The 13,390-nt window shown below is 39.6% G+C and overlaps 1 protein-coding gene across 8 annotated transcripts in view; it reads right to left on the bottom strand.

Annotated features, from left to right (window-relative positions):
- RBM27 (RNA binding motif protein 27) overlaps positions 1-12,914 on the bottom strand; it is a 67,366-nt gene extending 54,452 nt beyond the window's left edge. For 5 of the 8 annotated variants that reach the window (XM_036847603.1, XM_036847604.1, XM_036847606.1 and 2 more), the window contains exons 1-2: positions 12,664-12,909; positions 987-1,105 (exon numbers count right to left, since the gene is read on the bottom strand). In XM_036847603.1, coding sequence (XP_036703498.1) covers positions 987-1,105; positions 12,664-12,722 — 178 coding nt within the window. In that variant the 5' untranslated portion in view covers positions 12,723-12,909. Of the gene's footprint in view, positions 1-986; positions 1,106-12,663 lie in introns of all 8 variants that reach the window. The other 3 variants (XM_036847602.1, XM_036847608.1, XM_036847605.1) reach the window with 2 other exon arrangements.
- Positions 12,915-13,390: the final 476 nt, after the last annotated feature.

Raw genomic sequence — 13,390 nt, 5'->3', positions numbered from 1 at the left:
TCATTACCAACAGCTAGATCAACTAGTGAGTATGAATTATCCACATTCCTGTTTGTCCAGTCAACAATATTTAATGAGTATCTTCTACATGCCAAGCCTGTAGGTTCTGAGTCACCAATCTCAACAAATGGAAAGACAAAGGGGAGGTGGGGAAAGAGATACACACAGATAAACAGGCAAATAAACATATAACATGACAGGGAGTAACAAGTGCCATGAAAAAATAAATAAATAAAGCAAGGCTGGGAAGAGGAGAGAGCGATTAGGGGCATGGGGTATACTATATTGTATACAGGATGCTCAGGGGAAACCACTCGAGAAGATGACATTTGAGAAGAGACCAGAAACCATAAGAAGCCATGTTTCAAGCAAGGGTAAACAGTGTTCAAAAGCCCTGAGCTGGGAACATGTCTGCCATGCTGAAAAAACAGCAAGGTGGTCAATATGGCTAGAATAGAAAAAGTGAGGGGGAATGGTAGGAGATGAGGTCAGAGAAGCAGCAGGGAGGCCCCTAGTAAGCTCCGCAGACTACGGACAAGACTTTGATAAGATGATGAAGTTAAAGACACAAAGAGAAGAGGATCATGCCCATTTCTTCTTGCATATCAAGAAGCCCCAGCCAAGAAGAAGAAAAACAGATACCTTCATTGTCCTAATAAACAGTAAGAATAAGCAACTTCATTATCCTTAAATTGCTACCCCTCAACCATCAACCAGGCTCTACCACAAGCTGCAAAGGATTCATTCACCTAAAAAGCATCTGAGTTACCACTGCCTCAATATAGGAGAGAAGCAGAGAAGGAAAGGGAAAAAAAGTTTTGCCAAAATACACAATAAATAATTAAGCATGAATAGGTATATTCAAGTATTTAAAGGACCCTGACCAATTTCCTTCCTTTCAAGCTTTATCTTCAAGATTTTATCGGGAAGTTTTAAATTTAAAATCTTTACTTAAATATACTTGGTTGAAGGCCTATAATAATTACCTTTTTGTAAAAATACGTCAAGTTGATCGGCACAAAAGGCTTTCAATTCTTTCTCAGGTTTGTCCTTCTTGACCAGTGCTACAACATAGTTGGCTAAGGCTGACGGGTCAGCATCACATCTAGTTAAACAAAGAGAAAACAAAAATTTTTAAACATTTTTTTTCAAACACTGATGTCATTAATGAAGTCACCCCTATTTTAGAAAGCTTTAAGTCAAAAACTTTATTTTAAAAAGTGACTGCAAACAAAGGCGACTATTTTAACAAACAGCATATATATAGTACAAGTAAGTTTTTCTTTTTCTGCTTATTCTTATAAAATAATTTGTCTCCTATTTTCAATGTTCTAATCACACTCAGAATTTTGGACCAAATCTACATTTATTTGCTCTCAGCGGTAATAGGGAAAGAGTGGCAATGGACCCTTAAGTTGCAGCTTGACTCCCAGCCTGTAGAAGCACTATGAGTATCCTCAGGAACTATTTGTTCCACATGATCAATGAGGAAGAAGCAAGGAAAGTGTGATGCGACAGCTTTCCCCATTCCCTATAACCCCAAGCACCAACATCTAAAAACGGCAATCAATTTCCACTACTAATCTTCTCAGTGAGTATCTTAAGGATCTTTTCAAGATAAAAAGTGAGAACACAAGAAGGATGTCACCTTAAATTTTATTGGCAAACACTTCAGCAGCTATAAGCAAGAAAGAAAAGATCTGGGAGAACAGAAAGGACAAGAGAAGTGGTGAAAGGGCAGCAGAGATAACCTTCGTCTACGTCACTTTTTTTTTTTCTAGTCAGTAGTAACCTGACTTTGACATTCAAAATTATCTCCTATGCCAGGGCGGTACATGATCCTTGAGTAGCAATCTGCCAGACTTAACATTTTATATATATTACATGAAATAGAAAGTTTCCATGTTATAAAAAATATTTATATACACACTTATATATTTATATTCTATTTTCCCCATAAATGTACATTTAAGTAACATATCCTTTGTGCCTTCACAGCACTGTTGTGAAGGTAAAATGAAAAAATTCAGAATGACAGTAAATAAAATCATTATGCAAGCAAAGTGATCATATCCCTATAATACACTATTCAAATCTAACTAATCTTATTCTATAATCCGTGGGCCTCTACCATCAATCAGAAAGTTAAAAAGTTTCAGTTCGGGCTTCCCTGGTGGCGCAGTGGTTGAGAGTCGGCCTGCCAATGCAGGGGACGCGGGTTCGAGCCCTGGTCTGGGAGGATCCCACGTGCCGCGGAGCAACTAAGCCCGTGAGCCACAATTGCCGAGCCTGCGCGTCTGGAGCCTGTGCTCTGCAACGGGAGAGGCCGCGATAGTGGGAGGCCCCCGCACCGCGATGAAGAGTGGCCCCCGCTTGCCGCAACTGGAGAAAGCCCTCGCACGGAAACGAAGGCCCAACACGGCCATAAATAAATAAATAAATAAATAAATAAATAAATAAAAAGTCAAGAATTAAAAAAAAAAAAGTTTCAGTTCAAGGTATCAATCACATTTCCAATAACTTTATGAGATTAGTAAATAAAAAACAAGCACCAGCACCCTTACTTCCTTTCTAGTGTAATGTATACTTTTAAAATTAATAATTCTAATAAAATAGACTTTTTTCATTGTCAATATTAACACTGTTTCAGGCAAGGCTGGTTCTTTAAATATCCATGCTCATTTATGCACCAAATTCTAAGAGAGCAAATTGTAATTTTGTCAATTTTACAAAACTCAAAACTATAAAAAAAAAATGATGGGCAAAGGTCAAAGTGCACTAGGAGTATAAGTATACAGATGATGAGCTACATATTAATTAAAAGAAAGTTGGAATTTTAAAGTAAAAACTATTACATTTTGTAGAATTATGAACAGATTACCTTAGTAAATCCAACTGCTAAATTCTAAAATGGATATATAGCATTTCCACCTTCAAAAAATGTTACCCATGCCATGCCCACCTTGGCACTTCCATAAACAGCTTAAAATAGAGATGTGTAGATAGACTTCATTTCATTCCTGAGAACAGTAAGACGTTTGATCAGTATAGTTCTAATCAACATTCAAATGGAGGAGAGGAAAAAAGAAATTACATCTCTACCTTTACTTAGAAAGTTCAGATCCTGGATAAGGAAGATATTCTAAACACAGAGAGAAAGGATTTTTTAAAATAAGTAAGAATGGAAGAAAAGAAGCAATGTTATTTTCCCCGATGTTACAGGGACCTTCAAGGAGTCTCACGACCTAACAGGTATAACACTGGGTAAGGATATGAAGTATCTAGTGAGAAACAGGCAAAACTCAGATTACTGGATAAATGAGGTGAGTTAAACACACCCAGATTATCTTATACATATATTCAGTATTCAGACTCTGAAAAACAAATGCAGAGTTAGGTTGCTTCTGATGAAATACTTCTTGATGTGATAGTGTTAAAACTCAAGATGGGGGACTTCCCTGGTGGCGGAGTCATTACGTGTCCGCCTGCCAATGAAGGGGACACGGGTTCGAGCCCTGATCCGGGAGGATCCCACATGCTGCGGAGCAAATGAGCCTGTGCACCACAACTACTGAGCCTGAGCTCTAGAGCCTGCAAGCCACAACTGCTGAGCCCGCACGCCTGGCGTGCTCTGAAACAAGAGACGCCACAATGAGAGGCCCGTGCACCACGGCGAAGGGTGGCCCCCGCTCACGACAACTAGCGAAAGCCCATGGGCAGCAACAAAGACCGAACACAGCCAAAAATAAATAGATAAAATTTTTTAAAAAACCAAAAAAACTCAAGATGGGACTTCCCTGGTGGCGCGTGGTTAAGAATCTGCCTGCCAATGCAGGGGACACGGGTTCGATCCCTGGTCCAGTAAGATCCCACATGCCACAGAGCAACTAAGCCTGTGCACCACAACTACTGAGTCTGCGCTCTAGAGCCCGTGTGCCCTAGAGCCCGTACTCTGTACCAAGAGAAGCCACCACAATGGGAAGCCCGTGCACCACAACTAGAGAAGGCCTGCGCGTAGCCAAAAAAAAAAAAAAACCTCAAGATGAATAGTTACAAGAAGGTAAAAGAGTAGAAAAAGACTAGACACCAGGAAAAAAGAGTGATCACAGATTCTAAATATTTGTTTAATGTGAGTGAAGAACTGACTATTAATAACTGATAGTTAGAATTCTGCACCAAATACAAAAGCATGTTTACAGACAAAGGAATGGGACCATTTAAATTTAACAGCTCCTAATATGTATCCATAAAGTGCACCGTGAAGGAAATTGCCAGTCTGAAATAATGAGTCATGTTGAAACTTAAATACATTAGGGAGTTTTTTGCTGTAATTTTCTGTACCTTTATGATTGCTCTTATTTATTCTTTCATCACCACTTACCATATAATCTTTAAAAACTGACAATTACAATACTGTAGCAGCTATGGTACCAATACTAATAGTAGCCCAACAAGACTTCCAGAAGTGTGTCACAAAAATCTGAGCATGATTAAGATCCTTGATAGATTACAAAACAAATGCAGGGCCACTTCCTACTTCTCTTACACAAAAAGCAGTACCCAAGAAGAGTATTTAAAACCTTTTAGCTCTTCATTTGTAACCAAAGCTTATGGAAATTCATTTCTGTTTAACTATAGGGACAAGTACATTTTGGAAAGAAAGAGATTTTAAACTTCTGGAGCCATGGCTATGTTAAATACACACGTTTCTAGACAAAAAGGGGCTTCCATTATAACAAAGAGATTAGAAAAGGTAATAATATCCACCTAAAATTACTATTCTACTATAGTCTTTAAAAGACCTTAACAGCATAATCAATCAATTATTATTCATTTTATAGATACCTAAATCTGTAAATATGTAAAGACAAATCATGTGATCCATTCAAGATCAGGCAGACAGCTTACCTGTGGAACTAAAACTCAGCTGCAATTCCATGCAAGTAAAATCTATCACAGCATATACATTTTTCAAATGTTTATCTGCACAACAAATTAATGTACTGTAAGTCTCAACCAATAATCACCTTTCAGTTAAAATAAAGAACCAACAAAAGAAATTTCCTAAAGTTTAATGGAAGTTACAAATGAGGATTCCTTAAAATTCACATCTTGCATAATAATGTCCTAAGAACGTTTCAATTATCTATCTTTTAATTAAAAAAATAAAAATTGACTAGAATTAATTTTTATCAGGGGAAGTGAACAGAAATAGTCCTAAAAATGTCTTATCTGTAAAAACCTCAAATTTGTCTTTTTCCTTCTAAATGAAATCTCCATTGCAGGTACTGACACATCTACTGAGCTGGCACCTCAGCTTTACAGATTTAGACATATACCCAATCCCAAGAACAAAGAGTAAAGGTTCTCCCTTACTTTAAGTCCCAAGCCAAGAAACACCACTAACTACTTTAGGAAAAAGCCAAGGCTACCTAAACCTCATCCATTTTCAGAAAAACCTACATGTTTCTGAATGTGGGCTGTTTTAAGTTCTACCTCAGTGTGATTTTTGTTTCAGAGGTGAGACAACTAATGACTACACCACTGGGCCACAGGAAAAAACCCTCCTGATCCTAATGTGCATCAACAGCCATTAAAAATGTTCATACTCACGGGGCTTCCCTGGTGGCGCAGTGGTTAAGAATCTGCCTGCCAATGCAGGGGGCACGGGTTCGAGCCCTGGTCTGGGAAGATCCCACATGCCGCGGAGCAACTGGGCCCGTGAGCCACAATTACTGAGCCTGTGCTCTGCAACAAGAGAGGCCGCGATAGTGAGAGGCCCGCACACCGCGATGAAGAGTGGCCCCCGCTTGCCACAACTAGAGAAAGCCCTCGCACAGAAACGAAGACCCAACACAGCCAAAAATAAATTAATTAATTAAAAAAAAAAGGTCATACTCAGGACTTCCCTGGTGGTGCAGTGGTTAAGAATCCGCCTGCCAATGCAGGGGACACGGGTTCGAGCTCTGGTCTGGGAAGATGCCACATGCCGCAGAGCAACTAAGCCCGCGTGCCACAACTACTGAAGCCTGCATGCCTAGAGCCTGTGCTCCACAACAAGAGAAGTGCCCGCTCGCCGCAATCAGAGAAAGCCCGCGCGCAGCAACGAAGACCCAACGCGGCCAAAAATAAAGAAATAAATTAATTAATTAAAAAAAATGTCCATACTCTTTGACTAGTAGTTGTACTTATGGGAAACAAACCTCAGGAAATAAAGCCAAACGTAGAAAATATTATGGGTACCTAAGAGACACTAAATACATATACATGTATTATATAAAAACAGCATTATTTTTAACAGAAAAAGGAAAGTCACTCTTATTGTTGAATGTTTATGAAACATTAGGCATCCAAAGTGATTATTATAGAAACAATACACAAATATTAAAATGCTAACATCAACTGGAGAAATCAAGATAAAAAATTTTACATTTGAGGGACTTCCCTGGTGGTCCAGTGGTAAAGAATCCGCCTCCCAATGCAGGGGATGCGAGTTCAATCCCTGGTCAGGGAACTAAGATCCCACATGCTGCAGGGCAACTAAGCCCGCGCACCACAACTACTGAGCTCGTGCATCTCAACTAGAGAGCCCATGTGCCCTGGAGCCCACGCACAACTAGAGACAAGCCCACGCGCCGCAACGAAGAGCCCACGTGCCACAGCAAAGACCCGATGCAGCCAAAAATAAAAAAATTTAAAAAAAAATTTTACATTTGAGTCTAATAACAGCTACATGAAAGTTCATACACAGAAGAGAAACTAGAAATAAATATATACAAATAATTTTATCCTCTTCTGTCCCTTCTACATTTTCTGTAATGCAATAATGCTTTTATTTCTACTTATAAAAAAGTAAAAAAACAGGAAGTCTGACACTGAGATCGATGTTCAGAATATTCCTTTGATAAGAAAGTACTGGAAAAATAAGTAAAATCTGAGTTGATTTTATCAGAGTATAAGTGAATAAATAACTATTAATTTCTAAGAACCTGTTAACTCATATTAAGAAACACAAATATTGGTACTTCTACTTCTTTTCAAATGAAAGCTTTCATATTCCCCTTCATTAATTAGGGGCTTTCATAAATGAATATGATGTAGAAGAAAATATCCCTAGATTTATCTGGAGGGGAAAATATATGACTCTCAGTTGTATCGCATTGTGATACTTGGACTATGGCTCCTAGTGCAGTAGCCCCCAGCTAAGCACACCCAGAAAATTAGACTACTAAAACAAAATTTTACTTTTCTAATTGTGACCAACCTAAATATACATATGAGGACATTGATTCATTTAAACATTTACTGAGTCTTAACAAAATGCCAAGCATCTTGCTGGGTAATGGAATTACTTTGAGCAAGACAGACCTTGCCCTGCAGTCACAAGGCTAAGAGATGGAAATGAAAACAAATAATTATAGTACAAAATATCAAATGGTTTAAAAAAAGAGATTAATAATGAAGTAACAACACTGTGAGAGGATGAGACAAGACAGTGGTAGGAAACATAAGGCTATAAAAGCAATATATGGCTTCTAGCCTACAACAATTGGGCCAGGGAGAATGAAGTCAGAAATATTTAGGAGGCGGACCAAAGGACATAAGAACAAATACCTTCCTAAGTTAGTATACTATAACTTGCCAAGAAGTCTTCCGGTCAAAATAAGTCTCTTTCTATGAAATAGTGAACGGTCTCCTTAAACAAGTCCCACAGGACTTTACAGGCACACCAATTCTATAAAGCCACTACATACATTTCAGAAAATTATCACTACTTTTTGATCTTAAGAACATATTTACAAAATACTCATTTTACCCTTGTAGTTTATTTATCAGGGAGATGTGATCCAACAGCTGCTACATGGTGATTTTTCTTCCCATTTGAGCAACTGCAGAGATTACTAGTCAGAGCTAACTTGATAAGGACTGCAAACCTATAAGCAGCATGTAAACTTTAGAGTTCAACCCAAGTATACACCCGCTGACCACCGAGTCATAAAATGACCTCAATGAACCTTACTGCTGCCTTTTCCATCACACTCAGAAATGAAACACAGTCAAATGAAACACAGTCAGGTACAAAGACCTGAACTCACAGAAACTGCACACCAAGTCCTTTCACTAGCAATTCTTGTCCCTACCTATAGGGCCTGTAAGGAGAATCTAATCCTGTCATGCACTAGACTGATTACTTTGTAAGAGGCAGCAGCGCTTAACATTAGTAAGTAAAATCTTTTTGCAAAAAGAGTTCAACATATTTTCACATTTCAAAAACCATAAAATTTCATTTATATTTAATGATTCTGAGGTACACAAAGCACTTTTTATAGTCTGCATCATAATACTCATATCATATTTGTGAGGTAGGTAAAAGGCTAAAGTAATTAACTCTGTTTAATACAGGAAGGTTAGACAATCTCTCCAAAGTCAAACAGTGAATCACATATAGAACTAGAAGCTAAATGCCCTAAGTCACATAATGATGCTCTACTAAAATAGATAGATGATAGATAAATAGATGGATACAACTGTCCAAAAAGTATTACAAACCCCATCACTCTTTTTAAAACATATTATCAGGACAAATTTTTGTTATTCATAGCTTTTTTTCTTCCAGTTTTATTAAGATACAATTGACATACAGAACTATATACATCTGAAGTGTACAGCATTAATGATTTGATTTACATACATGAAATGAGTACCACAATAAATTTAGTGAACATCCATCATCTCATACAGACACAAAATAAAAGAAAAAATACACATTTTTTCCTTGTGATGAGAAGTGAGGTCTCTCAACTTTCATATGTAACGCAGCAGTATTAATTATATTAGTTATGTTTCACTTCCCTAGTACTTCTGCATCTTATACCTGGAAGTTTGTGCCTTTTGACTATCTTCAATTCCCCTCCAGCCACCCCCCACCTCTGGTAACCACAAATCTGATCTCTTTTTGTATGAGTTTGTTTTTGAAGTAAAATTGACCTACAACACTTATGTTAGTTCCTGGTGCACAACATAGTGATTCAATATTTCTATACATTACAAAATGACCATCACAAGACAAATTTTTACAATAAGCCTAACAAGCAGCAGTAAATTAGATGTATTTGTATGTATTTAATATATGTAATATAAATAAAACATTCCTCATTAAAGACAGCATTTTTGGTAGAAATGCACGTTTGTTGTTGAAAAATGCTTGCCTGAACATTTTCTAAACTTGTAGAAATTTCTCTAGTGATTGATTTATCCCCGAGGTTTACTTAGACCCTTACCTTTAAGGAGTCCAAATACTTAAAATGAGCAGCTATTTCTAATAAAAAGAAACCACAACATGTCCTACTTAAGCATAATCCCTACAGAGTCTCTATAACTAGGATACCTAGGAGGTTTTGAAAGTGAAGAAAGATGAGGACCCCAAAGAAGATCTGTAAGTTCAGTCTGTTCATGCAGTGGTAGGAAGAGACAAACTCCTTGACTAAGATGGTTTCTCTCCCGTTTACTGCACTGCCAACAAAAATGGTACTGGGTTTCTCACAGCCAGTTAAGGAGTCATTTCTTCTAGCCTCCCTCCTTCTCATTTTCCTCTAGTAAAGTAATAGATATGTCCCACACCTACAAAAGGAGTGGAAGGAAACAGATAAGCTCTAACAGCATGAGATTTCTTATTTGTCTACAGGGAATAATCACATACAAACTGGACTGGCTTAGTAATATCCTGTTACGTGCCTTCGTTTCACTATGACGAGGTGGACCATGCTTAAAAATCCCTAAAAATCAAAAACTTTTATAAATTTAGTTAACTTTTTTTTTCTTTTTTGGCCACCCGTGTGGCTTGCAGGATCTTAGTTCCCAGACCAGGGATTGAAGCCAGGTCCACGGCAGTGAAAGCTCAGAATCCTAACCACTGGACCGCCAGGGAACTCCCTAAATTGAGTTAACTTCAAATTAAGCTAAATAAGAAAGTGCAATAGGAAATGATGTACACAGCTACAGTATGATTCCAACACATCCACTGCAACTACATTATATGAAAGCCTAACAACTGCTCTGAAATGCTATGTTGTAGCAACATGCCAATCTCCTATGAAAATTTTCTTGAATCTGGAATATGCAAAAAGTAAATTTACAAATACAACCCACTTCAGCATATCATTTATTACATTTTAGGATGTCTAAACAAAAAATAATCTCCCATGACAACATACTAAGAATGAAAATATACGTGACCTCGGCATTTGCATTTACTATTTCTTATTAACACCTTCATCCAAAATCATTACTTATATGAGTTAATAAGTATTTTAATTTTGTAGTTCTAGGAAAATCATTTTTATTATTAAAGTCTAAGCGGTGACTTTAGATCTTTTTTAACCCTAAAAAAGTAACAAAATTTTTCTTAAAAGATGCATGATGTGAGCTTTAAGTTGAACATATAACTCAAAACAAATGGGGAAACTAAACAGAAATAATCATTTCGAACGATAATTTTTACCCATGAAAATTACAGAATATCTATGAAAAAAATCAGTGTAAATAGTCAAAAAAAAAAAACCTAGTGAAAACACCCTTAGGAGGTTTAAGTTCCCACCCAAACTAAATTCTGACATTAAGAAGAAACCAAAAAACACTACCCAGACCAAAACATTTCAGGGAACTTTAAAAAAAAATAGCAATTAACTATAATGTTAAAACTTGTCACCTTCTACCCAAAACATAAAGTACACATTTAATACTTTCAAAAGGATCTCTACCAAAAAACTAAAAACACAAAGGTAAAGAATATTCTAATACATCTTTTTCTATTTCTAGCCTCTTCCATATATGGTCAATTTCATTAAATCTACTTCATGATTTCCCACCTTCATTTCCATCTTTGTGCTCCAAGCTTGTTACTGTGTGTAGGGAAAGTATGATGAACACTCAAGAGGCCCATATTCTTCTATAAAACTTTCAAGGGTGTCCAGAAGTCCCTTTCACTTTAATCAAACCATCACTAATGTAAAACTCAGAGGCCCTTAGTGTACATTTATTCATACCTGTGCTCTACTCACACACTCCTCGTCCTCAGAAAGCAAATAAATATCATTTCAGACATCAAAATGCTCCTAATGCTGTCTCCCTTTCCCATCCTACTTCCTTCATAAGGCTGACACACAGGACTACAGATGAGTCTTCCTAGGTGTTACCATCCCAACCCAAGAAACCAAAACGGCAGAACAACAAAAGTTAGTTAACAGGGTTTCTCAGGAGGACAAGGAAATAGACAAACAGGGAAGTAGCTGTCTCCCAACAGCCCCAACTTCACCATACCTCCACACCTCCCCAACTACCCTTTCTTTCCATCTCTGCAAAAACTCAATTTTTCCACTAAAGTGATCTGATCTAACGAATCAAAGCCTGCCCTTCTCTTCGTCTACCCCTTTTCTTTCAGCCAGAAAGCCCTCCCCTCCACTAGGAGGATAAGTAAGAAGGAGAAATGACAAGGGGGCAGCAAATGATCCCTTCCCATGCCTTCCTTCCCGAGAGGGTTAGATAGCACCTCTCTCCAACCCTCCCTCCAGCTTTCCCTCTTTGCTCATGGAGATGTGTTTCGGAGACTACCTGTGCCCCAGTGTCCCAAATAAGAACTTCACAACCTTGCCCCTTGAAAATGCTTACAAAACCAACCAAAGGTTGATACCGCCGCTATTTCTTTCAAGGGTCCCAGCAGTATTTCCACAATACTACCCAAAATATTTTTTAAAAAACAAGCCCTGCACCGATAATCCTACACCCCAATATCTTCAGTTGCCCTCTCAGGACTTACAAAACTCATTCCTCCTACTACCCCTTTTATCACTCCAATACCTGTATCCAAAAATCCCTAGAAGCTGCCGGTATACCCCTCCCAGCCCGTCCTCCAATAATATTAGATACCAGGGTAGTCCTTTCAACCCCCAAACTTACAAAAATCTCAATTTTCCCAACCCCTAATGGTATTTAAAAATCATCAGCTCTCCTGGCTCTATCAACTCCTCAATAATAACATCCCTCAATAGGCTTATTAGGTTCCCGATAATTCCTAAAACACTTCGATGCCGACAAATCCCTTTCAACTACCCTATTTTAATTCAATATTCTTGAACCTTTAGAGCTCAGTAATCGCTATACATCTCTCAATGTCCCTACTCTCCTCTTCTCCTCTCATGTTTTCAAAAGGTCCTCGATACTCTGCTTCTAGATCTTTTAGTCCCGGAATAATATTATTTGTAAAGCCCTTGGTATCCTGATACTCCCTTGAAGATCCCGATATTCAAATTTTAAAATCCCTCGACAGCCCCGCTTTCTCCCTCAGTTCTCAAAGAGCAATGTTTTAAATTCCCTCACTTCCTTCTGCCCCTTTGAGCACCCCAATATTTACATTTAAAAAACCCTCGCAGTCCTCCCCGCCCTCCTCCCCCCCCCCGGCCCCCCAGCCACACCGCCTCTACGCCCCTTGCTCTCCCTCCCCCCCACCCTCACAATGGTGATAGTACTACAGAGAAGACATCGCCGGGACCTCCCGACCGCGGCCCCTCCGCTCCGCCCTCCCCCACGCCGTTTCCCCTCCCCCCACACCCCCGCGGGCCCCCAACGCCCACGTTCGCCAGCCCCGGCCCAGCCTGCCTCACTCACATCGGCTCCAATAACTTGGCCAGCCAGGACTTGAGGGCATCCACATCCTCTATGAGCATGGTGCAGGGAAGGCGGGCTCGGCCGCCGCTCCTGTTCGGGCCTGCCGCGGGTCACCCCTCGCCGCCTCCTCACGCCTTCTTCACAGCTCTCAATGCTCCAGCCCACCGGGCATCTTAGGAGACTTCAACCTACTCCCCCGGCCGGGGCCTAACAGGAACTAACCCAAGAGCCCTCACTCAACGTAGCCTGACGGCACAGAAGGGCGGGAGACAGCCTCAAATGGCGGGCGCAGGAACCAATAGGAGACAGAGGGGCCGTGCGCGCAAAGCCAATGAAAAGGCTCGTTCGCCCCGCCCGCCGGTCGTACCCAGTGAAGGAGGAGGGATTTAGCAAGTTAGGTAGAGAGCTTAAGTGAACTCCTGGTGCAAGATGGTATCTTGGAGAAGGTGCTGTGGCTCTTAAAGGGGCCGCGGCGCCTTTTTTTTTTTTTTTTTTTTTTGACCACGCCGCCGACCGCCGCGGAATACCGCTGTCTGCTGCTGGAAGTGCGTGGGGGAACCCGGCGAGACCCTCAGCCTGGCTCCTTCCTCTCGTTTTTTCCTGGAAGCACACACTCGTGTCCCGAAGTGACTCAGCTGTAGTAAATCTGCAACACAACGTGCAATACGTTCACGTTCGACATATCGCACAGAACGCAAAATTTTACTTTTTTTACTCGCACACTCAT

This window comes from Balaenoptera musculus, chromosome 3 (genome assembly GCF_009873245.2).
Source record: "Balaenoptera musculus isolate JJ_BM4_2016_0621 chromosome 3, mBalMus1.pri.v3, whole genome shotgun sequence".
Lineage (NCBI taxonomy): Eukaryota > Metazoa > Chordata > Mammalia > Artiodactyla > Balaenopteridae > Balaenoptera > Balaenoptera musculus.
This window is presented reverse-complemented; position numbering and strand designations above follow the sequence as displayed.